Here is a 21,383-nt window from a genome sequence, read left to right as displayed (position 1 = left end):
CTCTGTCTGTTTTATGCAAAGTCTACAGTCGTAAAGCAGGTTAATTTGCAAGCAGAGAATGCATACTTTTGTTGTTTATTTCCATTCCTTAACTGGCCTTACTTCCTGAAGCAGTCAAAATGAGTGGGGCTCCGAGTCTCTCTGCACTTGTCAGCTTGAGGCAGCAGCGTGGATTTGGGAAAAAAGGACAGAAATGGGGGAAATGCTGTCCCGTGACTGTGGTTCTGATGCACCAATGGGCTGAACCAGCAGCTCCTGTGCTGTGCAGACACACATCTGCTGTGCTGATGACAGAGAAAGCATCCCCACTTAAGCAGAGCCTTTCATCTCAGCATTTAAATAGTCTGCAAATGCCAAGATGTAGCAATTGTTGCACAGGTACCATCCCAGCTAATCCTGCTCACACTGGTCGAATCAGGCCGCCAGCCTTACCCTGTCCAACAGGGAAACCTCGAACAGTGTCAGGGGCTGAATCACGCCAGCAGAGCCACGATTTCACTGACCAGCCCTCCCCTCATTCACACTGTGTCGTGCCCCTGGGACAACTGCAGTGATTCTTTACCTGGAAAAGCAATGCAAAGTATTTTAAATAGGGTAAACTCATAGTGCAATTCAGTGTCCAGACAAAGGGACTGAGGCACGGTGACCTGCTGGTCACCACTGGCCTGCCCGGGGCTCTTAATGTCAGGAAGAAATGAGAGATCTGTTCTAAGCTAAACATGGCGGGATACAAATTGTAAAGAATGTCTATTTGCGAAGCATTTTTTAATTAAAAAAGGTTTTATTCCAGCAGTTTATAACTCATTTGTCTCGCAGAAATGGCTGAAAGCAAGAGCCAGATAAAATTACTGGAAGTTGCCAGGAAACGTACTGTCATGGCTTAGCACAAGTGCAACGTAGAGATGATTAAAAAAGGCACCAAATGGTGACTCTCACTGGAAAGAGAACCAGAAATCTGCAATGGCTCTTTGGGTTCTGTGATACTGAAAGCAGTGGCAGTGGTAGACGGTATCCTGATCCCAAGCTCTGTCCAGTTCTGCGGCAATTCATCCTTTCTGAGAGGAGGAGGAGGGACACGGGCACAGCCAGGGCAGCAGCCCTGCTCTCAGCCTGGGCTGTCAGCACTGGGGACAGACAGACAGAACCCCAGAATGGTTTGGGTTGGGAGAGCCCTTGGGGCCCATCTCATTCCATCCCCTGCCATGGCAGGGACACCTTCATTGTCCCAGGTCACTCCAAGCCCTGTCCAGCCTGGCCTTGGGCACTGCCAGGGATCCAGGGGCAGCCCCAGCTGCTCTGGGCACCCCGTGCCAGGGCCTGCCCACCCTCCCAGTTAAAATCTTTTCCCTAATCTCTAACCTAACCCTACTCTCCTTCCATTTGAACCCACAGCGAGGTGAGGCTGCTTCCATCCCGAGTTTCACTCGCTGAACGCTACCGAGGCCACAGCGGCTCCGGGGGCAGCGCCAGCCGGGCTCACAGCCTGGATGGGTGGCTGGGCGGACGGATAGAAGGATGGACGGTCAGAGGGATGGCTGGACGGACGGGGGGATGATGAAGGCTGGCTGGATGCCGCCGCGGCCGCTGCCGCTGCTCCTCCCCCGGCCCGTCCCGTCCCGTGCCCGCGCTCCGCGCCGCCTCTTGCGGCCGCCCCGCTCGGCTCGCAGCTGACGGGGGCAGCCCCTTGTTTACTGGCCGGGGCGCCGCCGCCAGCCCGGCCTGCGCTGGAAGGGGCCGCCGGGCCGGGGCCGACACCGCGGGCAGGGAGGGGCCCGGCGCTATAAAGGGGCTCCGCGGGGGCTCCGCCGGCGATGCTCGGCCGGGCCCGGCCCCCGCGCCCGCCCCGCGGGCTCTGATTCGCGCCGGGCGGCGGCGGCCGCGGCAGCGGCGCGGGATGGGACCGAGAGCGGCGGCGGCGGCGGCGGCGCTGGCCGTGGCCGTGGTGCTGGGAGCCTGGTGCGGCCGCGGCCGCGGCGAGAGTGAGTCGGGGCCCGGCCGGGAGGGCTGGGGGCGGCGGCGGCGGCGGCGCGGGCCCGGCCCCGCCGTGCCCTTTGTACCTGCGCGGGGCCCGCGGGCAGCGCGGCCGCGGCCCGGAGCGCTCCCGGGTCACCTTCACCCCCGGCCCGGGGCCGGCGGGGAGGGCCCGGCGGCGGCCGAGATTGGAGCGGGCACGGCCGCGGGGAGGGCAGCGGCTGCCCCGGCGCGTCCCGGCCCGCGGGGCCCCGCGCGGGCGGGCGCTGGGCCGGGGTCAGCGGGGGCCGCGCCCGGGGCAGGCGCGGGACCGTGCACGGGCCCCTCTCCGGTGCCGCTCCCCGCGTCCTTCCATGGGCACTTCCCCCTTTCCTTCGCGCGTCCCTTCCCCGATTCCTCCCCGGGCCCTGCCAGGGTCTCTTCCTCAGTCCCCTCCCCGGTCCCTTTCTCCGACCCCTCTCCGGCCCCTTCCCTGGGTCCCCTGCCCCGATCCACTCCCCTGTCCCTTCCCCGATTCTTTCCCGTGTCCCTTTCCCAGGTCCTGTCCCGTGTCCCTTTCCCAGGTCCTGTCCCGTGTCCCTTTCCCAGGTCCTGTCCCGGGTCCCTTTCCCAGGTTCCTGTCCCGGGTCCCTTTCCCAGGTTCCTGTCCCGTGTCCCTTTCCCAGGTTCCTTTCCCGGGTCTCTTCCTGGCTACCCTCTCCGCTCCCTTCCCCAGTCCCTTCTCGGTCCTTTCCCTGATCCCTTTCCCGGTGCCCTCCCCGGTCCCCTCCCCAGCCCTGTGCCCCCGCCGCTCTTCGGCTGCCTCAGAACCGGCTCCGGTTTCAGGAGGGTTTAGTGTGGCCAGACGCGGAGGTTTTGTCTTTAACCACTTTTAGGTAGTGTGCCAAATCCACAGGTATTAAGATGGGAGAGCTCCGGGGGAAGGCTCTGTGTGTACACAGGGGCTTGTAAAATACTGGACAGGGGTATAAAGATGTTGTGTTGGAGGTCACAAGCTTGTTAAACCCAAGGCTGGCTCGAGGTTAAGCCTTACAAGCTGTTTTGATGGGTTACGTTAAATAAACTTGCTCAGGAAATCCTTTTAATGAGAGGTTCTTTAATTTTGGGCAATTCTTACAAATTTTTTTGACAAAAGGAAAATATTTATTTAAAGACAGCTAACTGGATCCGTGGGTCACGTCTCCCCTAGACAGTCTACCTGCTGGCTTTCCCATCAGAAAAGGCAAGAGCAAGAGAATCAGTTCAAGTACAGACAGTAGAGTGATTGATGCACATTATTGGGATGTGTATGGGATTCAGGGAATAAAGCAGGATGCTCCTGTAAGACAGCCTCTTTTTCCAGCAATAGGACAAGTCACATATTTCAGAAATAACCCAGTTTCTTCCCTCACACGTTTGGAACCTCACAAGAGGCCGGTGACACTGTGTTACCTTGGGAGGGTCAGTCCCAGCTGCTGTGGGCAAACCTGCCTGTCTCCAGCAGAGATGGAAAAGGCAGTTGACATATAGCACTAATAATAAATAAATACGTGTGCAACTGGAGTCCAGCAGTTCCTAATTTGAAAACACTATTATTACTGCCATGGCGCAGCCTGTGATTTGGTTATTTATTTAAATCATATTTGCTTTTTGGGGTTCAGGCGTGTTTATGTTCTAAACTCCCTAATCTTTGCTGTGTTACAGCGTGGTAGGAAAATGTACTCTTGAGTTCATGGATGGAGGAACAGGGGCACAAGACAGCAAAGCAAAGCGTGGGCTGGAACATTTCCGTATCATTTTTACTGTGCAAATACTTCATGAAGTTTTCTGCAGACAGCTGGGACCATCAGGGTTTTGATGTTTGAACCTGATTTGAAAGGTTTTCGGCTGCTCTGGTGTTTGATTCTGTTTTCTGGGGGCTTGGCTCAGTTTTCTGGGAATGGTGAGGTCACGGAGCACCACAGTGGAGATGGAAAACAGAAACAAAAAACCAGGGGGGGAAATGCACGTACGAGAGCTGCATGAGCAAACAAGATGTTCCCTGAGCAACGGGTCTGATGGAGGCAGCTTTCTTGGAGATCTGTGCCCCGTGTTCCCACAGCCAGGCTCTCCAGGGACAAAATTCCCCCCATCCCTGGTTTTCCTTGTGCCCCGTGAATTCCTCTCCCCTTTGGTGCCTTTAGGCAGCTTTGGGGAAGAGTTGGGGGCAAGCAGCAGGTAGATGGAGGTGGTTCAGTAGAAAAACGGGGTGGATGGTAAAGTTCACATTTACATCCAGATTATGAGTTTCTCCTCCTCAATCCATCCCATTTTCCTAAATATTTTAGGAATACTTCATGTGAGAGCACAATACTCATGGGAGAGCACTCTTCCTCTCTTAATGTGGTTAAAGGTAGTTGCTGAGTTCAGGAATTACTGAGAGGAGAAGAAGAAAGGGTTAAGGAAAGAAGGCCTGACCTGGGCATAAAATGAAGATCCATATATCTTGTTTTGGGAAGAAAGACAGTTTTGTGTATTTTTTTTTTTAATGACTGTGTAAACATAATGCAACTTCTTGAAATAAATCTCGCACATGACTCATGCCCATCAGTTCATTAGCTCTGGTATTTGGGGTGGGATTTACCTCACCTAGTTTTAGGCATCTGCTAATGGAGCAGCTTCCTTTGGGCTCCTTTTCTGGTTAACAGAAAACTGATCAATGCAGTCATGGGTGTTTAGAGTGCCCTTCCTCCCTTTCTGAGCTCTTCCCCTAAATTTGGGAGCTGCACATGTGCTCCAGTACCTGCTGCTGATGTGAGAGTTGGGAATGCAGTTAAGAGATCTCTGCCTAAGTCATCCTGTGGGATAAATTTCTCTGTGTATTGCTGTAGTAACATACTCATCAAAATAGGTTGCTTCTTAGTTGGTATCAAATCTGGCTGATACAGATATTTTTGTGCTCGTAAACTCATTAAGAAGCTGTTCCCTTGTCCCACCTCAAGCCTGTGTTAATTTTTTTACTTTGAGAGACTCGGTCTAGAATGAAAGAGTCATTCTTCATTGAATGAAATTTTACATGAGAATAAAAGTAGGAATAAAGGAGAAAAAGTAGCAGGAGAATAAAGTGGGAAAAGTGAGTGCAGAAGGGCAGGGCTGTACCAAACCCAGGCCCCAGCGTGTCCTGTCCCTTTTTTTGGGGGACAGGCGGCACAGTGGCTGGCTGTGAGCAGTGTAAAATCCCAGAGCTTTCTGGAGGTCGCTTTTGGGGTGAGTGCCTTGTGGAGTATCAGTGATGCTGATACGGGCAAGGTGTAGAACCTGTTCCTGCTGCCTTTGGAGCAGGGAGGATCCTCAGGTGTGTCAGCTCCAGCACGGACCCTGCCGCTACCCCGAGTGATCCTGGGGTGCTGTCACCCCAGCACTGGTTCTCTCTGCATGGAAACGGGGCAGGACAATCCTGTTTGCTGTTTGGGTTTTGAATCAAATGAGGGGAGCAGAAAGGCAGCCCAGACCAGGCTTTAAAGGCCAGACTTGGAGGGGTTTGAGGGTTAAAAGGTGTCAGGCACCTGAGATGTTTCCCGAGGGCTCGGGGTTTATAGGGGCTCATTTTGTTGTCCGTATCCAGTTCGCTCAGCTCGAGGTATCTGAGGTGCAGAAATGAAGCATGAAAATCCATATTTCACAATTAGATGGTTTTTATGTTTAGTAAACAATTGCTGCAGTAGGCTAGGAGCTGTCACACAGCCCTTCCCTCTAACCTGTTGCCAGCATGTTTTCCTGTCTCAGCAGTTAATCCCAAGAAACAGCCAAAAATCCTTTTCCCAGTCTCCTAAAGCCACTTCTAAAAATCAGCTTGATGTAGAACAGCAATGCTTTTGACCCAACCCAAGCAAGTGTAATTTTTTTTTGCAATAGTTTTTTTTTTATTCAGTAGGCAGCAAAGACTAAAAAAAAAAAAAAACAGAATTAACCAATAGTTACTCCAAATGGTTTGTGATCCTCCTGTGCCAGATTACCCTGATCTTGATTGTTAAAGGCCAGAGCTCTGAAGCAGTGAATCATTAAGGTTTAGTATCCACATGATTTACTATAAACAAGGTTTAAGTTCCAGCTATTCCCCTGGTTAGACTCTATCTTGAAAACTTAACCTCTGGCATCAGATCTCGTTTCTTCATTCAGGACTTGAAGGTTGTTACCAAACCAGTTTGTCCAAGAGGCTTTGGCATCTTGGGATTTTTTTGTTTGTTTGTTTTTTAAAGAGCGTAGCTTCAGCTTGGTTTTCTGGGGGGGCTGGTGGAACATGTGTAGGATGATTTAGTAATTTTTTGAGTGAGTAGCTTGGTAGCAGGGATGGAGCTGTGCTTCCTCTGGCAGCTCAGAGCTGTGCTGTTGTTTCTGCTGAAATTTAGGAATTTATGTGTAGTGGGGGTTTTGCCAGTAGTTTGCACAGGAGCAGCTTTGGGCCTACTACTGGAGAATCAATTTGTGATTTTTTTTATTTCCCTGAAAGCTGATTTATGTGTTTTTTGAAACCAGGTTGTCTGTGTTCTAATTGATGGCTCAACTTTGCTCTCCTTCTTCTGGGATCAAACCTGCCTTGCCTTCCTACTGAATGGTTGATTAATTCCCCTGTCCCTGCAGAAGAAATACTATCGAGAGAAGCTGTGGAAAAACACTTATTACTTTGCTTAAAACTGCTTCTTGTTGTCTTGGTAACAATAAATTTATGGGGTGACTTAAGCTGCTACTGCATGAACAGGAGATATAAACTGCTGAAAATTCAAAGGCATGAAAAGATGGGAGAAGCCTCCAACTAAAAAGCCTATTTTGTTTCAGATGTTCTTAATTCCTTATTATGCTCTTTGATCTTTGAGGTGTTAAAAAGAAAGAGCTTGGATACCATTTATCACTTAAAAACTAAATTGAAGTAGAACCTGAAAAATAATTAAGTGTGATTTTTCTCTAAATGTGGGGAAAAGCAGCTGAGGAATGATGGGCGTTGTACTTCCAGCTCTGGTAGATCTATATTTTTAACTCTTCAAAAGCTTCACTCATTTCTTTTTAGATTCACCTTTAGCTAACCTTTGTTCCTTAGCACATCTTTTCAAAATATTTGGAGTTGTTAGCCTTTGGTCACCTTTTCTGCAGCCTCCAGTGGGGAATCTGTGTCAGGATGGGGAGAGCTGGAAGAGAGGGAGGTTTGTACCCTGTGGGGGTGTTCAGATGCTTGACTTTCTTCTGGAGGTTGGAAGATCTTTGAGCAGCTTTTGGGCTGTTTGGACCGGGAGCAGCATGGCTCATGTTAGTGGTGATCTCCAGAAGCTTGAAAGGTTCAGGAGCAGAGGAATTTAATTGGTTTTGAGTGTTTGAGGAAAAGAGTGAGAGCTGTGAACTCCAGGGCTGCAGTGACCAGGAGTGCCAGGACACAGGGAATGGCTCCCACTGCCAGAGGGCAGGGCTGGATGGGATATTGGGAATTAGGAATTGTTCCCTGGGAGGGTGCTGAGGCCCTGGCACAGGGTGCCCAGAGCAGCTGGGGCTGCCCCTGGATCCCTGGCAGTGCCCAAGGCCAGGCTGGACAGGGCTTGGAGCAGCCTGGGACAGTGAAGGTGTCCCTGCCATGGCAGGGGTGGCACTGGATGGGCTTTGGGGTCCCTTCCAACCCAAACCATTCTGGGATTCAGATCATCCTCTGGGAATCCTTGCTGGCTGTGGATCTGTTCCTCTGCCAGCCAGGACCTTGAATTGCCTCAGTGCTGGGCACCCAGCCTCGGGCACTGGGCTGCCCACCCATGGTAGCTCCTCCACACCAGGCTCCTTAGCTCTGTTCCTGCACAAAAGGAAGATTTCCACAGCCTGGAGATGCAGCCACAGCACTCAGAGGGCTTTTCCTGGCCATACCTGTCTGCAGATCTTGCCAGCCCTGCTCAAGGTGCCCTGGGCAGGGACAGGGTGGGTGCAGGGCTGGTGTCCAGCCCCTGGTGACTCACCTGTTCTACCCAAAGTGATGAAAGACACAGGCAGTTGTGCTCAGGGTATTCATGCATCTCGTGGCCTTCAGCCACAGCAACAGCCTGGAGCTCTGACTCTCAGAAGTAATTCCTGGTCTGTGTTTTTTGACCTTTCCTTTTCCTTAAGGTCAGCTCTCCATTCCAGCAGGCAGTGCATTATCCTGTGGTGCAGCAGCTGGTGGTGGGTACCACCCCAACACTGCTGTGCACCCCACAATAATGAGAAACAAGAATAAATAAGAAGCAAGATGTTGCATTTTGAATTTATCTGGTAATTTTAGCTGCACTGGTGACTTCAGTTGAATTCAGTCTTTCAATTTCTTACGTGTCCCTCTGTTACTTCTCCTTTCACTGTCCTGACCTGCCACGCACTTGCTTCTTTGGAAATTCCAATGTTATTTCTTGCAAATAAATATCCAGAGCGTTTAAGCTGAATCTGCTGCTCTCCCAGGTCTTTTATCCCAGGGTGGGATGTGCAGCAGTACAGTTTGGGGCAGAGGATTGCTGCTGGCTGGTCATCAGGTTCCTTTTCCCACTTTTTCCAAGTACATCCTTAATCCTTGAGGCACCATGTGCATTGGCTTTTTTCTTCCAGAAAGCAATTTATGAAACGACTTGGATATAGTGCCAAAAAATCCCATTGGGCAATAGCATTGCTTCAAATCCCATATTAGTATTGCCAATTTTTTTTTCTTGCAGTCAGTGGAGCAAATTTTTGAATAATTATTAAGATATTTACATAGAATTTGGTTTTAACCCCTACATCAGTGGTCTGTGTTAAACTGTGAGGAGTCAGACAGTCCTAACTGTGAAATGTTTGTGTCCACATCAGATTTGTAAGGCTGGATGATCCCTTGGAGCTGTGATGTGGTGGTTTTATAGCTGGTGAACTTTACATATAGTGACAAAAGAGGAAAGAGACTGTGTTTTTTGTTCTTAAGTGGGGAGAGAAGACACTGGCCCAGCTGTAGACAAAAGAGAGAATCCTTTGTGTGGATGCAGTCTTCAAAAAGGAAAATTCAGGAAGAATCCACTTGGATTTGAACATCAAAGTCTGGCTGAAGTTTCTATGAGGCTGGTTTCAAAGGGGTTGTCACCGGGAGTTTTGTTGGGCTGTAGAGGTGTGGGGCTGCAAATTTCCTTCTTGATTTCTTACCTGTGCTTAGAGTTGAAAAAATATTTCCCTATTCAGACTTTTTCCCTTTGCCTGGATTCCTATTAGACAGTTTACCTTCTAATTTATGCTTCATGTATTTGTTCACTTTGCCAGTTCTTTGGTTACTGGTTCTATGAAATAAACTGCCCAGATAGTCAAGAGAGGGAGATTTGCACCCTTGAGAAGATAATCACAAAAAAAGCTCCAACACCTCATCTGAAAAGAATGCTCAGGGCAAAAATTACTAATGTAGTAAATTACTCCTGTCAGCAGAGTCTGGGCAGGAGCGTGGGCTGTGCTCCTGTGCATTTCCAGGTTTTTCTGCTCTCTTCCCAAGCACTACCTTCTCTGGCCATTATTCTTTGCTATCTTCCCCTCCCTGCAACCATTCTAAATGACTCCCTCTAATCCCCTGGCATTAATTGCACAATCTGAGAGAGGTAGGTGTGTTGCTGGCAGCTACCTGAAGAAAACAGCCCAGACATCTCTTCCCTGTGTGATGTCCCAGCACTGGTGTTACCACTGCAGTCGTGATAGAGGCAACAGGCAGGCACTCAAGATGGCAGAAAAAATGATGAAATACTCTTGTTTTGTAACCTTATACCAGGGAATGTTCCCCACAGTGTATTTCTTAACACTTGAAGCCTGCCTTGCTGAGAGGGCCACAAGTCCCCAGCGGAGCTCGGTGCGTTTGGACAAAACTGAGCGTGTAGAAAACTCCAACAATTAACCTTCTGTTAAATAAATAAATGATCCTTTGCCTCCCAGTTTGCAGGAGCATGGACATCCGCAACAACCTGACCAGGCTGAACATGCTGGAGAACTGCACTGTGATCGAGGGCCACTTGCAGATCCTGCTGATGTTCAAAACCAAGCCCGAAGATTTCCGCGAGCTCAGCTTCCCCAAGCTGACCATGATCACAGACTACCTGCTGCTGTTCCGTGTCTATGGCCTGGAGAGCTTGAAGGGCCTCTTCCCCAACCTCACTGTGATCCGAGGGACTCACCTGTTCTTCAACTACGCCCTGGTGATCTTTGAGATGGTTCACCTGAAAGAAATTGGCCTCTACAACCTGATGAACATCACCCGGGGCGCCGTGCGCATTGAGAAGAACAACGAGCTCTGCTACCTGTCCACCATCGACTGGTCCAGGATTTTGGATTCTGTAGAAGACAATTACATCGTGGCCAACAAGGATGACAAAGAAGAGTGTGGAGATGTGTGCCCAGGCACTGTGAAAGGGAAGAGCAACTGTCCCCCCACAGTGATAAATGGGATTTTCATCGAGCGCTGCTGGACACACGATCGCTGCCAGAGAGGTGAGTGCACAGTGAGGGGTCTCAGCTGGGGCTTTGCTGTCAAATTTTGACCTGTCAGGACCTTTGAGGCTCTGGCACAGGGTGCCCAGAGCAGCTGGGGCTGCCCCTGGATCCCTGGCAGTGCCCAAGGCCAGGCTGGACAGGGCTTGGAGCAGCGTGGGACAGTGGAAGGTGTCCCTGCCATGGCAGGGCTGGCCCTGGATGGGCTTTGGGGTCCCTTCCAACCCAAACCACTCTTGGATTCTTGGAGGCCTGATAGGTGCCTGCTGATTGCTACCTGTAAGCAGATTCCTAAAAGCAGGGCTGAAAATTGACCTTAGAAGGTGAAGAGAAACCCTTTGGGATGGGTTTGAGCAGTTCTTTCACCTGTGTTTATAAGGCATCCAGAATTCTGTGTTTGGTTCTTCTGCACAGTCAGGAACTGCCCAGAGCTCACCATTTTCATGGACTGCGAGTGTCTTGGATAGCAGTTGGTGCTCAGAGTGTCATTATTGGGGTCTGGGGAGGGAATGAAAGTCCAGACTGACTGAGAGCTTCAGCAGGTGGAGCACAACAGTAGGGAAAAGTCTCAGTGGAATAAACCCCATTCTGGAAAGGTGCAATTCCATCTTTACCAAAACCTTCCTGCCATAAAAAGGTGTAAGAGCTGTGGATGGGTGAGCAGCATTTGCACAGAGAAGAAGCTGGAAGCCAAGTCAGACCTGAAGGGGAAGGGAGAAGGAGAAGAGAGGACCTGGATGGGGTAGAGGGTGAAGTAACAGGGCTTGGAGCCCGGGGCTTTGGTTCAGGGCAGAAGCTCACTGCTGTTCAAAAAGCTCGCTGCTGTTGCCACCCCAGTCCTCAAATGTATTAGAGTTGCTTTTAATTTTATACAGATTTGTTTTTTTCCAAACTTGGAACTGACCTTAAGCTTAGCTTTAATTATATATTGGCTTTGATTTATGTTAAATCTGACTTGACGGGGAGCAAAGTGAATTGAGGTGAGAGTGACACATTTAGGGTTGTCTGCCTTTCTGGAGGTCGTGCATCCAAACGAACCAGTGTGTCCTGAGACGAAATTAGGAAACTTGTGGGCTGGAGAGAAATTCTTGCCAAGCTTTAAAGGGCAGCTCTGAGTGCTAAGTGCCAAATTTGAGGAGGAATTCCTCCCAGTATGCACAAACTAATGCAATTAATGTGGTTTCCCCTCTGCTACTCCTCACCCCAAAATCGTCCAGCTTCCTTTTAAAGAAAGTGGTTATTTTTTGTGGCCAGAATAACAGGGTATGAGCAAGAAGATGCAAGTGTGTACGTGTGTTCCTTTTTTAAAATGAAAAATAAGATTGTAAAGCATTTTATTTATAAACTTTCAGGTATGCAGTTACATCAGCACTGAAACCTGGTTTCTTTTGCATTTCATGTGCTGTGTTTTCTGCTGTTTCAGAAGGGTAGGGGTCTAATTGGCACTTCTTTAGTGCCTAGAACATAATGCCCCAAAATTCCTGTGAATTTTCTGGGGCTGTCTTGCAGCAGACTGTAGTGGATGGTTTTCTCTCCTTTAAAAAACTGCCTATTTCCATGAAACCTGGACAAATGTAATATTTTAATGATAATATTTTACCATTAGGACAATTTCTATCTGAGCTCCCAAGCCCCTGATGCAAGAGTTTGTTGGAGGGCACCTGTCCAGTACCTGCCTCACCTCAGTCTGTGTGACCCAGAAATGGAGATTTTAATCAGAAAATGGTTTCAAAAGGCACTCTACACAGATGCTCCGGCTTTGTGTGCCCCTTGCAGAAGGAACAGTAGGGAAGCCGTGCTCCTGAATATTTGGGCAGTGACTGGAATGCACTTCCCAAACCACTTAACAAGCCGGGCTTATCTTTGTTTTGAGCGTTGGGATTTGGACTTTAGTTTTTTGGTAGCCGCTGTTTTGCGCAGGCTGGGATCTGTGTGATCCCATGCCTTGTGACACCTGCCCCTGTGCTTCTGCAGTTGTTTTGACAGCCTGAGATGATTTTTAGACCTTTTTTTGTCTGTTTGTGAGCAGCCTTTAGACTCTGAGCGCACGCCAGTGGTGGAGATTAAGTGACATTTATTTAGCGAACCTGCCGGTGCAATCGCTGCCTCTCTGTTCTCCTGCCAGCCCTAATGTATCCTTAGCATGTGTAATTGTTTTGTCAAGATTATTAAAAGCTTGTGTGAATTGTATTTTGGCTTTCCTTAGCCTGAAGAGCCTCGCAGCAGCTCCCAGTTGTTGCAGTTGTATTTGCAAGGGTTAGGCCATGGTGTGCACCAGCCAGCCGGCTTCTGAGTTTGTCATCAAAGCCTCAAGAACTGGTCAAAGCTATTAGAACATAAATTGTGCTAAATTAAGAAAGAAGAGGCTGAGAAACCGAATACCAAGACCGCAAAAACTAGCTAACAGTAAACTGTAAAACACCTAAACGATAACCAATCATACACTCCAAAAAATACAAAAAAACCCAAGTGAACAGAACAAAAACACCAGTCGAAAAGTGTGTACTTAGTAGTTTATAAAATCGATAAAAGTGTGTGTAGCATAAACAAAGAACAGCTTCTGCTTGATCATATTAGTCAGTTGTTCAAAAGTCCTAAATTTCCCACAGTACCCAGGGTATTAATGTATTAATGCCATGAAATCTTTACCTCTGCATTTCTGCAGCTTATCTGGGAATCTTCAGCAGCTAATGCCGTGCTCAGGTCTCCCGGCTCTCTGGATTTAAGTGTGTTCTCTTTAATTTTTTCTTTTTTATCTTCTAACCAGAATGAAATGCAGCAATTTCGGTATCATTTTCAGAGGGAAGTTTGGTTTTGTGTGGAGTTTTTAACCCAGGTTATTTGTACCCCTGGTTTGTTTAATGAAACTTGGTGTAGAATCTCCTGGTTCTTTTTTTTTTCTTTTTTTTTTTTTCTTTTTTTTTTTTCTTTTTTTTTTCCTTTTTTAAATTTTTTTGCATCTCTGGATGGGAAGTTGCTGCTGTCTAAACTGCTGCCCTGGGACTGGGAAAAACCCTTCAAGGATATGTAAATATTGATTGTTTTGATTTTACAGAGTGGGTGTCAATTGACAGAGACAAGTCCCAAGCTGACTGGCTTTTCCAGCTTGCTAAGCTTGGAGTCTTGCTGGAAAATATTAGGTGATGGGCAAGAAATTTGGGAGAGCACCTTTGGGAAGGCTGGAAAATGAACTCCCTGACAGGAGGGGACAGCCAGGTGGGGATTGGTCTCTTCTCCCAGGGGCAAGATGAGAGGAAATGGCCTCAAGTTGCCCCAAGGGAGGTTTAGATGGGAGATTGGAGAAAACTTCATCATGGAAAAGGCTGTGGAGCACTGGAGTCCCCATCCCTGGAGGTGCTCAAAGGCAGTGAGGCCGTGGCCCTTGGGGACAGGGGTTAGGGATGAGCACGGTGGTGCTGCTGAGGGTTGGACTTGATCTTCAAGGTCTTTTCCAGATTCTCTGAAAGGTTTTGTGCATGTGGGCAGTGGCAAAGTTGGGGCTGGAGTGGGGTGCTGGTGTCTCCCGTCTCTTCCACACCATTCCCTGCCCTTCCCCTGCCAGCTCTCTGTGGTTGTTCCACATTATCCCTCCTTTATTTAATTATTCCTTCATTTAATCAGCGCAAATATCCCAGTTGAGTCCAAAACTAACTTTTCAGTTATAGCATGGAATTATCTCCAAGGCACACGTCCAAGCCTCTGAATCATCCCCGTAGCTACAATTCCAGCCTGGATTTTTATTTTTTTCTTTTTTCAGTTGGTGATAACAGCGTTCAGGACAACAAAGTAAAGGATCTTACAGACATTGGAGCAAAGGTTGGGGATGAAACCAGTGAGGAGGAACTGAAATCATTTGTGGACAGCTGCACCCCTGGAAAAAGCAGTGGCAGTATTGAGGACTCAGTGTCTGAGTGCAGGGATGTGTAGGTGGATGCACCATGGATTGAGATCTGTTGGGATGTGCTTCCTCAGAGTTGTTTTTTTTTTTTTTTTTTTCTCCTAAATCACTCATGTTGGTGTGAAAACCAAGTCAGTTCAGTTAAGGCCAACTCATGTTATATTTTGGGTAGGCAGGGAGGGAAATGTGTAGTCTGTTTGGAATTTGGGTCTAGCCTGATGCTGTTTATGGCAGCCAAGTGCTGTTCCTGTTCTGGGGGTTTTGTACCTCTTCACTGACGTTTTTAACAGGGTTTTTTTTCACATACACAGTTATTTTATTGCCATCAAAATGTACTTCTTGGTCCTGCACTGCAGAGAGCGTCTTTGCTGAAGAATGCAGACAACAAAAATGCTGGAAATGCCACGTCCTAGACCTCGGTCTGGATCTGCCAAACATGATTTTCATATTTCACATTTTTTCCACTTTTTTTTTTTTTTCCTATATGTCTGTCACTCCTCTTGCGGAAGGAACAATTCGCTCTGAAATAGGATTTCCTGCCAATTCTCCCTGCAGTCAGGCTGCTCTGTCCATACAGAACTTGGAGCAGTCTGATGGGTTTGACAGTCTAATTATAAAGGCTGGTTCAGCCTTTTATTGCATGTCAGGTCATCTGGAAGTGGAGTAAGGCAATAGGAAGGAAAAGTGGAATGGCCAAATAAAAGTTACCAACAAAATTATCTGCAATATCAGACAGTCCCTTGGTGATCACTGAAGGGCCACATTCCTGAAATATAAAGATAACTGAAACAGTTTTTACAGGGCCAAGTAGTGATAGGAAAAGGGGGAATGGTTTTAAACTAAACAAGGAAATATTTAGGCCAGATGTTAGGGAGAAATTCTCTGCTCAGAGGGTGGGCAGGCCCTGCCCAGAGCAGCTGGGGCTGCCCCTGGGTCCCTGGCAGTGCCCAAGGCCAGGCTGGACAGGGCTTGGAGCAGCCTGGGACGGTGAAGATGTCCCTGGCATGGCAGGGGTGGCACTGGATGGGCTTTGGGGTCCCTCCAACCCAAACCATCCTGAGATTCATTCTATAATTCTGTGAACTATAGGCTTCATTCGTTAGAAGGTAAGATAGAATTCAAGTTCTTTTGTTCATCCTGAATGAAACCTTTGTAGGAATCTGTTACCTGCTTCATCTTGGGGCTTCTTGCTACCAGGAAATTGGAGTTACTATGAGTGTGGGCCATTTCAGGTCTGTCAGCAGGCTCCTTCTTTTCCATGTATTGTCTCGTTTTTTTATGATAAAAACAACAGTTGTTTCTCCATTAGTGCAATTTAGGATTTGTGGCAAAATAGTGACTTTGTGGAAAGTAGATTAAAGAGTTTGTGTCCATTGAAGAGGACTTAAAGCAGCAGATGGAAAGGATGACAGTGTGGAATAATCAACATGCAAAGAGCTGCTAAAGAAAGGTTCTGTGTGAAAATAATAATGTTTTTCATGTTTTTGAGTGGGATTTTGGGGTTGTCCTGTGCAGAGGCAGGAGCTGGATTTGATGATCCTTGTGGGTCCCTTCCAAATAAGGATATTCTGTGATTTTTTTTTTCTATCATGTTGGGAAACAGGTCTAGAGACAAAGGGATACAACAGGATCTCTCTTTAATTTCCCTGTGATTTATCTGGGGAAAATTCTGGGACAGATAAGGGACAGGTAAGGAACTGAGGACTTGCTTTGTTCCCAAGTACAAGCAGCACAACAAAGCCCTGAGAAAAACATTGCTCAGCCTGAAATGTCTTTCAACTGCTGTGAAACAGCACCGAGCACTCTCAGCAAGACCAGTGCCAGCAGAAATTCTGCAACTCTGAACTTCTTCAAGGCAGGTTTGAATAACAAAGTTCAGAGGTGTGTGTGGGAAACGCTTTGTGATGTTTACTTAGGTAGAAATATTACTTAGCAACAGCTTCCTGTAATTTTTATGTGCTGGGAATTTCTGTAACCATGAGCTTGGTTTTATTACCTTTGTATGGGAAAGGGGTCTCCAAGCACTGAGCAGACTCAGCCAACCTCAAGGGCAAAGATATTTTTAAAGCTTCAAACACAAAGGGAATTTTTCCAGTTGCTACTACATGAAGTGGAAGTGCTCCTTTTATTTGGAGATCTGATAAGGGCTGCCTTTTTTTCTTTTCCCTTGCTCTGACAAATGCCAGATGGGAACTGACACCGGATAATCTCACTGGGGTGTCTGTGCTGACCCTGCCAAGCTTCAGTTTTATTGAGGTCCCATTGCTGGGGCAGTGGTGACACTTTGCCAACGCTGAGACATCCTAAACTAATTCACTTGAGCTTATTAAGAGCAGTTAAGAGATTTATGGTGTGATACAACCCAGAATTGGGGGAGAAGGGGTGGAAACAATCCCTCCTGCAAGTGACTGTTTAAGGATGTGCTCCTTTGGAAACACCAAACAAAACTGGGAGAAACTGGAGCAGCTTTTCTCCACTGAGCTGGGGTGATGCAAGGCTGTAGGATTTCAGTACAAAGGGTCTCAACTTGCTGAAAAATCCCCACATGTGCAGCTGAGCTGATGTTTCATCAGGTTCTTCACTGCTGCACCTTTACTTAAATTTGGGTTTGAAGATTTTCTGCTTCTGCCCCAGTTCCCAACCAGCACTTCAGAAGGAACTGTCTGACCCATGTCATCTTTAGAAATGTAAATGCACAGAAGAGAATTCCTCCCCATAGTTGAGAGATCTGAATTCTTGTACAAAAATCTTGTCAAGGCAAAGGTTTTTGACGAGTTAAAAAGGAGAACGAGGTATTTTGGTGCTGATACAGTAAAAACTGGGGAAGTTCTCACCTTGTTTGCTTCAAGCTGCTATTTTAATTCTTTCACCCTTAGCCTTTCCCAAAACCATTTGTTATTTGGGCTGGTGTCTGGGCCCTCGAGGAGGCTGAGAGGAGTTCAGTGCCTTACGTGCAGTGGTTCAGCGCTGAGGATACTCAAGGTGTTCTTAAATCTCTGTCTGATCCTCAGTGCTGACATTGGCTCCTTGGCAGTTCCAAGGGTGCTTCAGGTAGAACTTCTTCCCCTTCAACAACAGTTCCAAGTTACCTTTTTTTGCTTTAACAATGGAACCTGCACTCTACCCCTTGTTAGATAAAAAACAGGAGATCTGGCAGACACATTTTTTGGGAAATGCTGCTCTCTGGGTGTGCAAGGGGGAAATCAGAGAATGTAAAAAATAGTAATACTAATAGTGAGTGACAGAGTTAACACGTGTTGGTAATGCATGAATGGGAGAGCAGGAAATGGTTCACCTGGCGGGATGTGTTTGCTCAGGGAGGAGGAGATGTGTTTCATTCAGAGCAAATCCTGCTGGATGTTCAGGGTGCTTGTGTATTCTGTATGTTTTCTTTCCTTTACACCTCCTTCGTGCAGGCAGGGCAATGAAATTCTGCATTTTAAATCTTTAAATTAATTGTAAAAGTATTCTAAATTGTGTGCAGTTCAGATGTCCCTTCCCGGATTTAGGCAAAATGAGCAGAATAAATGTAAGCTGTGTGATGGGACAGCATTCTCTGATTTTACAGGGAAGGGACTGGAAATCTTTGTTGTTCAAGGCTGTGAAGGGATTGTGAACTGTTGGGTCTGTACAAAGAAGTGCATTCAGAGTGTGTGAGCAGACCAACTGAAATATGTCACTTGGCAAAGCTCTCTGAAACATCTTATCCTATCAGGAATTGGATTTGACAGGGATTGCCTCTGTAAATAATTGCTGTGCTTAAAAAAAATCCCAACAAAACACAAAAACCCCAAAACAAAACACAAGAAAAGGTCAAAACCCCCCAGGTGTGACCAGCACAAAGATTGTCTCTAACTGAAAGGTTGAGGATTTCAGGACCTTTTGATTAATTACAGAGCTGGGGAATAACCAGCCGTGTCCTGGAGGAAGCAACACTCACCCTCCTCTCAGCTTGTAACAATAGTTGGGTACAAGTTCGATGATTAGGCTTCCCAATTATATCCTATAATTGTCTGCAAATTCCCATTGAGGGATGTGAATGAACTTGCTGGGATGTTTATGCTGCTTAATTAAGGCTGTTGGTAGGTGGGGAAAAAAAAAAAAGTTGGGTCAGGGGAAGTTGTGGGGGTCCTGGCTGGGATTGCCCGCTTGGGACGAGCCTGTAGTTATTGCAGTTCTTGCTTTGCCCCCAGTTTTTGTCTGGCATTGCATAAGTGTGCAGGGAGATATGGATCCCAGCCATTGCCTTGTCTTTATCTCAGAGTTTTGGATGAGGGTACTGGGGGGCACGGGCTGACGTGGCTGCAGGTTGTCGGCCTGGCTTTTCTTTTGGCTTGTGATACCTAAAACAAACAGAGAATTAACTCTGGCTCCGTGCAGTGCTTAAATGCTGGCTGAGTGCTTTCATGGTTTCATGTGAAGAGTCTGGATTCCTTGTGAATCTGGGTTTAAACTGACAGAGCAGGGCAGGATGCTCAGCGCCTGTTCTTGTCCAGAAAGTTTTTTAGTTGGAATTGGATGCTCTGTACTAAGGAGCTTCTGTACCCTCAGCAGGAATTCCTTAATTTGAGATGGTGTTTGTTTCCCTGCCTCCTGGGCACCTTGAGGGGTGAAGGCTCTGAGGAAGATGATGTTTTGAAGGAAATCCCACCAAAGGGTTGGAAAGAAAGTCCAGTTAGAATAGCATTCAGCAGCAAGTTGGGATTAATTCTCTTCAGCGTGTTTCTAAAGAACTCAGGGTGTGTGTGGTTTTGGTGCACTCCAGAAAGAGAAATGTGATTTTAATCATGTGTATCAGGTCAGAGGTGCCCTTTTCCAAGGATGCCAAGAGCTGCTGGAATTGGAATTCCAATTCCATTGGAATTGTAACTCGGGCAGTTTCAGCTTTTGCAGAGCTCAGCTCCCACTCTGCAGTTGCTGATGCACTGGCAGGTGCTGCATGGGTGAACTGTCAGGAATTGTGACCCTTCTCAGGAATTATGCCTCATTCATAGGCATAAGAGGGTGGCAGGTATTTAGCAAGACTGGTCTGATGAAGAGTGTGTCACTTACAAGCTCTTTTTAGTCTGTTTTCAGTGCAGTCTGGAGGCTTCTGGAGCTCTGGTCGCTTAGGACTCCCACAGGATCAGTGCTGGTGTGTGGCCACACTGGAATTTCAGGGCCCTGATGTGATGAGCTGAGCCTGAGCTCAGCTTACAGCACAAGAGTGATGGTTTTTAAGTCAGAGTTAAGGGAACTTAGGGAGCAGGTTTGTCAGAGGTCAGAGAAAACACCTGCGAGCCGAGCGGCCGCGTCTGCGGTTCTGCCCCGCTGCTCCCGCTGCTCCTCTCAGCCCACTCTGGTCTGACCCCTGGGCACGATTCTTCATTTTGTGGTTTTTAAAATGGGAATTGTCTGGGGCAGGGAGGGAAGAGGTTGGTCCCGGTGCGTTCATCAGAACAAAGCCTGTTGGACTGTATGGTGTGAGGAAGGGAAGGGAGCAGGCAGGTTTGGAGTTGTGTAGCCCTAATTTCCGGCCCAATTTTTGGGTGTTTTTCTCTGGTTTTGTAGCTGTGGGAGTTGAATTGTGCTGAGAGCACACAGCATTATTGCACTGCAAGGCTCTAACCCCATGAGCAGGGGTCCCAGGGCAGGAGCTTGGGCTCTCCACAGCGTTCCAGAGGGGCAGAACAGACACTCTTTCCTTGTTGAGAGAGAAGGAGGAGTTGGGTGCTGGGATGTGATATGTTCTCACACAGCACTTTGATGACACAAAACGGGGCTGTTTGCTGGCGGATTCTCCCCCACGGATGCGAAGAGCCCAAGTGTGACACCGGGTGTTCCAGGGGTGGATTATTTGGGGTCTTTGGCAGAGCTGCTGAACTTGGCAGTGTCGCTTCCGATAACGTGAGTGAGACAACGTCAGCTTCTGAGTTGTTTGCTCTGAAATATCTGCAGGAGCTGAGAGTTCACTCAGCAGCCTGCAGCAGAAAAGTCAAGTTCCAGCTATTGCACTGACCTGGGCACTGGGAAATCCCTCACACAGAGGCTGCAGACAAACTCTGTCGTATCAGCAGCGTTTTATGATTGATAAAGTACATAAAGAATGTTTGCATTGAAGGTGGGCTTGATTAGAAAATCTCAGGAATTGTGCAGGAAGCCTTATCCCTGTGTGTTGGTTTCCCAGGAGTAAGGCATGTGCAATTCCACAGACAGCACAGGATAACAAAGCATTTTTCTGTTTCCATTTTCAACTTCATTAAGCAACATCCATGTTGTGCTACAGCACTGCAAGGATTTTAATACTTCATGAGCAATGAAAGGATTCATTAAAATTTGAGTATCAGACAAATGTTCTTCTTGTCTTTTCTGCAAAGACAATCCAATTATATTCTCTGGGTAGTGCAAACACTGAGCAGTGCTTTAATGAAATGAACGGGACTGGTTTTTTTCTGGTCTTTGGTCTTTTCTGAATGTCATCTCTCTGAAATCAGGCTGATGTGTTTACACAGCTTCAGTTTGGGATGGAGGAGTCCAAGAGCTCCCTCTAAGCACCCCTCGTAAGCTCCCAAAAGCCAGAGAGGAAATGGAGCTCCTCAGTGTGATGTCTGAGTGTCTGGAAGTCTCGCCCAGTGGAGCCTTAACAGGACTTAAAGGAATAAGGCTTTTGTTTTCAAACAGTACTTGAAGTGAAGCCTTTAAAGCTCAATAAACTATTTCTGTGTTCATTCAGTTCTGTGGATTTTAGGCTCTGGGAATCTGAACACTGTTTCTGGCAAGGGGAGCATAGCACACAGGACAGTCTTACCTGGAGACTTCAGGATAAAGCAATTTATGTAGAAACTGGTGCTTTATCTGAAACAACTTCTCACCTCTTCAGCATCTCTACAATTACTAAATTAGCAAAATAAATGCCATGTGTAGATTTTCCTTAGGCTTCTCTTCCACACTCTGATAACCTTTTCTCCAGAGCTGCTTAAATAATTTGTGTTTGGCTGCTCTCTCAGTGCTTGGATATCGAGTTTCTGGTCCACAAAACCAGTCCATTCGAACTGGGTATCTGCATCAAGTGTCAGTTTTTGTTCTGGGA

The 21,383-nt window shown here is 47.5% G+C and overlaps 1 protein-coding gene across 1 annotated transcript in view; it reads left to right on the top strand.

Moving 5' to 3' along the window:
• Positions 1-1,650: 1,650 nt before the first annotated feature.
• The window catches only part of INSR (insulin receptor), a 59,186-nt gene continuing 39,453 nt past the window's right edge, over positions 1,651-21,383 (top strand). The window contains exons 1-2 of the mRNA XM_068173800.1: positions 1,651-1,979; positions 9,865-10,416. Of these exons, the coding sequence (XP_068029901.1) occupies positions 1,895-1,979; positions 9,865-10,416 (637 nt within the window). The 5' untranslated portion in view covers positions 1,651-1,894. The remainder of the gene's footprint in view (positions 1,980-9,864; positions 10,417-21,383) is intronic.

Source organism: Anomalospiza imberbis, chromosome 27 (genome assembly GCF_031753505.1).
Source record: "Anomalospiza imberbis isolate Cuckoo-Finch-1a 21T00152 chromosome 27, ASM3175350v1, whole genome shotgun sequence".
Classification (NCBI taxonomy): Eukaryota; Metazoa; Chordata; class Aves; order Passeriformes; family Viduidae; genus Anomalospiza; species Anomalospiza imberbis.
The sequence above is the reverse complement of the archived record's forward strand: the minus strand, read 5'-3'. Positions and strand labels throughout refer to the sequence as shown.